The sequence below is a fragment of the Callospermophilus lateralis genome, chromosome 11 (assembly GCF_048772815.1).
Source record: "Callospermophilus lateralis isolate mCalLat2 chromosome 11, mCalLat2.hap1, whole genome shotgun sequence".
Lineage (NCBI taxonomy): Eukaryota > Metazoa > Chordata > Mammalia > Rodentia > Sciuridae > Callospermophilus > Callospermophilus lateralis.
The window spans coordinates 32,231,398-32,235,390 of NC_135315.1; the positions used below are offsets into that span (position 1 = coordinate 32,231,398).

General features: G+C 43.4%; 1 protein-coding gene across 1 annotated transcript; it reads left to right on the plus strand.

The window, feature by feature from the left end:
• Nucleotides 1-1,338: 1,338 nt before the first annotated feature.
• On the plus strand, nt 1,339-2,274 carry LOC143409884 (olfactory receptor 4D1). Its single transcript, XM_076870455.1, has one exon. It carries the CDS (start codon nt 1,339-1,341, stop codon nt 2,272-2,274), a length of 936 nt encoding a protein of 311 aa, XP_076726570.1.
• The last annotated feature ends 1,719 nt before the right edge of the window (nt 2,275-3,993 follow it).

Genomic DNA, 3,993 nt, shown 5'->3' on the forward strand with positions numbered 1-3,993 from the left:
TCAACATTTCACGAGCATCTTCTAGTATCAGGCGCATGTCTATCACATCTCTCAAGATCATAATTGGCTCTCATGAATGAATGGAAATTCATTTATACTAACAGGTAAATTGCTGAGAGAATTGAGAGTGCTACCTGGTACTTGGGAGTGGGCTGATGGTAATGATGGTATGATTTTTTAATTTGTTTTGTGAAATTTATATCTGGCATATTATATATAAATTTTATGTACAATTATAAGAATTACAAAATCATTTTTTGTATCACCTACACTTCTAGGTGATAAAATCCATGCATGTATTATTTTCATATCCATTCTTTCCACCATGACTTGTGCATTGTTCAAAGTAAAAATATTCAAGTAACACAAAGACGTCAGAATCAAAATGAGTGTACCCTTGACTTTTCATCCTATGTCTACCATGGAAATATTTATATACCCATCAGGTAGAAAGAGTAGTGTACCAAATAGAGAGAATAGTGTATTGAGTTTTCTTTTTACTTTTTTTTTTTTTTGTACCAAGGATTGAACCCATGGTCACTTAATCACTAAACCACATTCCCCGCTCTTATTTTTAATTTTTAAATTTTTAAAAAAAATTTGAGACAGGGTATTGCTAAGTTACTTAGGGATTTACTAAGTTGCTGAGGCTGGTTGAACTTGCGAACCTCCTGCCTTAACCTCCCAAATCTCTGGGATCACAGGCATGTGCCACAATACCTTGCTAGTGTGCTGAATTTTAATGTGTGCATCACCATTTTCCAGACATTTCTAGCAGTTTGCAATCTTGCTGCACACAGTCTTCTCCCTTTTCACAGACACCCCTCCTTTTTGCATTCCAGGGGTTCTCTACCACTGAGCTATATCCCAAGCCCTTTTTAAAATTTTAATTTTGAGACAGGTCTTGCTATATTGCTGGGGCTGGCCTGTAACTTGGGATCCTCCTGCCTCAGCCTTCACAGTTGCTGGGATTACAGGTATGTGCCACTGTGCCTGGCAGTCATACTCTTAGCGGGGATAAAGGGCATAAGATAAAATAATGAAGTATGCTCTCGGCATTTCAGAAGTCAGTGATCAAGTGGGAGGTTGAGGGTTGGGAGTGTAGGGTCCGAGGACAGGGGCTGTCTCAGAGAGGCCAAGCCATGCTGTTGAAGCTGCCACACACCAACACTTCCCTTGATGCTTTAAATATGTATTTATCCTCATGGAAGGAAGGCTCCCCTAAGCTGCATCTCAGAATGGCACTCAGAGGTGACTTTGATCAACTCAAAAGAAAAATAATTGAATTTTCTTGATTTCTTTTTCTTTGCTCTTCTCTAGGCACATGGGGAAGACCCCATGGGACCACAGAACATCACATGGGTGTCAGAGTTTGTCCTTTTAGGGTTCTCACAAACCCGGGAGCTCCAGAAATTCCTGTTCCTGGTGTTCCTAGTTGTCTACATCACCACTGTCGTGGGAAACATTCTTATCATGGTTACAGTGACTTTCGACCCCCGGCTCCACATGCCTATGTATTTTCTGCTCCGAAACCTGGCCGTCATCGACCTCTGCTATTCCACAGTCACCTGCCCAAAGATGCTGGTGGACTTCTTTCATGAGACCAAGACCATCTCCTACCAGGGATGCATGGCCCAGATCTTTTTCTTCCACCTCTTGGGAGGTGGGACTGTCTTCTTTCTCTCCGTGATGGCCTACGACCGATACATAGCCATCTCCCGGCCCCTCCACTACGTCACCATCATGAACACTCGATTGTGTGTGGGGCTGGTGGTGGCTGCCTGGGCAGGGGGCTTTGTCCACTCCATTGTCCAGCTGGTTCTAATGCTCCCATTGCCTTACTGTGGCCCCAATGTCCTGGATAACTTCTACTGTGATGTTCCCCAAGTATTGAGACTCGCATGCACAGACACATCCCTCCTGGAGCTCCTCATGATCTCCAACAGTGGGATGCTGGTTCTCATCTGGTTCCTCCTCCTTCTCGTCTCTTACACCGTCATCCTGGTGATGCTAAGGTCCCACTCGGGGCAGGCGAGGAGGAAGGCAGCTTCCACCTGCACCACCCACATCATTGTGGTTTCCATGATCTTCATTCCCTGTATCTATATCTACTCCCGGCCCTTCACTCCCTTCCCCTTGGACAAGGCTGTGTCCATCAGCTACACCGTCATGACTCCCATGCTCAACCCCATGATCTATACCCTGAGGAACCAGGAGATGCAGGCAGCCATGAAGAGACTAGGCAAACGCCTGGTGATTTGCAGCAGGGAGTGAACTTTAAATAGGCTGACTTCCAAGACATATCTTCACTCTGAACTTGTGCTATCTCATGTGAAAAGACGGCAGCAAGTCTTTATAAAGTACAACAAATCAGATTACACCACTATTTCTTAAAAACTTCCTCCTGGGTCACGTACTAGGTCAGGGACTTTCACACTTTAATCTTGTTTTCTTTCCCCCCATAAAATTGGTGGTGGATATATCATTATTAAAGAGTTTTATGAATGACAAAATTCAGGGAGTGGTGACTTGTTCAAAGGTAAGCAGCAAGTAAGGGGAAAAGGTTTGTTCCTCTGACTTCAAGTTTAGGGCCAGAAGATATGGATAGTGTCTGAAACTCAGACTCTCCCAGGACCACAAGGGAAAACCTGAGAATTCCTCATCTATAGATGAATGTCTGGTGAATGATCAGCCGCTTTGTCTCAACTCCAGGTCAATCATGTTCTTTTCTGCTCCTTGTCTCCTCACCTCATTCTCCACTATGGTATTTAGGAAATAGTCCGACTCTTTTTCCATTTCTTTCCTTTTTTTTTTTTTTTTTTCGGTGCCAGGGATTGAATCCAGGAGTGCCTAACCACTGAGCCACATCCCCAGCCCTTTTTTATTTTTTTCCTTTGGAGACAAAGTCTCACTAAGTTGCTCAGTGCCTTGCTAAGTCACTGAGACTAGCTCTGACCTTGTGATCCTCCTGTCTTAGCCTCCCAAGATGCTGAAATTACAGGTGTGCACTACCACACCTTGCAGTGCTCTGACTTTTTTTTGTGTGTGTGTGTGTGTGCTCTGACTTTTAACATTGTCCAGGTGTTTCCTGTAATGGCACTTTCCCTTTGGTTTTGTTCTTTCTCTGCTAAATACTTCCTGGACAATCTTCAAAATATGTTACTTACCTGCTATGGTGTTTCCCCAAATTTCATGACTTGGAAACTTAATATCCAAATTCATATGTTGATGGTTTTTGGAAGAAGAGCTTTTTTGGTACTTAGATGAGGTAAGACACCCCCATGGTGACGTTAATGGCTTTATAAAATCAGGAAGAGTGACCTGAACTCTAATGCTACCACTTTTCTCCAGGTGATGCCCTCTGCCATGTCATCCCACAGCCAGAAAACCCTCATACAATACTGGCAACTTGATGTAAAACTTCCTGGCCTCCCGAGCTGTGAGGAATATATTTTTCCTTTATAATTTACTCCATCTGTGGTGTTTTGTTATGGCAGTAGAAATGGGTTTAAGACAACTGGCCAATATTAAGAGGTGGGGACTTTGGAGAATAGGCCATCAGGGTTTCTCCCTTGTGAATGGGATTGTCCTTCATTTTTAACCGTGCAAGGACACAGCATTCCTTCCCTCCAGAGGCTGCAGCAAGAAGGCACCATTTTGGAAGCAAAGAGAAGTCCTCTCCAGACAACCAAACCTGCCAGGGATTTGATTTTGATCTTCTCACCCTCCAGGGCTATGAGAAAATAAATTTCTGTTCTTAATAAATTACTGAGCCTCAGGTATATTTTTGGTAGTAGTATAATAAACCAAGACATTATCCAACCTAATATTTCCTTCCTTTGGATAGTGACAGGGTGGCTGAGAGAAGGATGGCATAATATGGTTGGGGAACAAAGGCCAAAGAGTACAGGACCATGGCTACTAAAGTTCAAACTCTGGGTTAATGATTTTAGTTCCCAGGCTGTACCCCATGCATGCTTTGCTTTGCCTTTC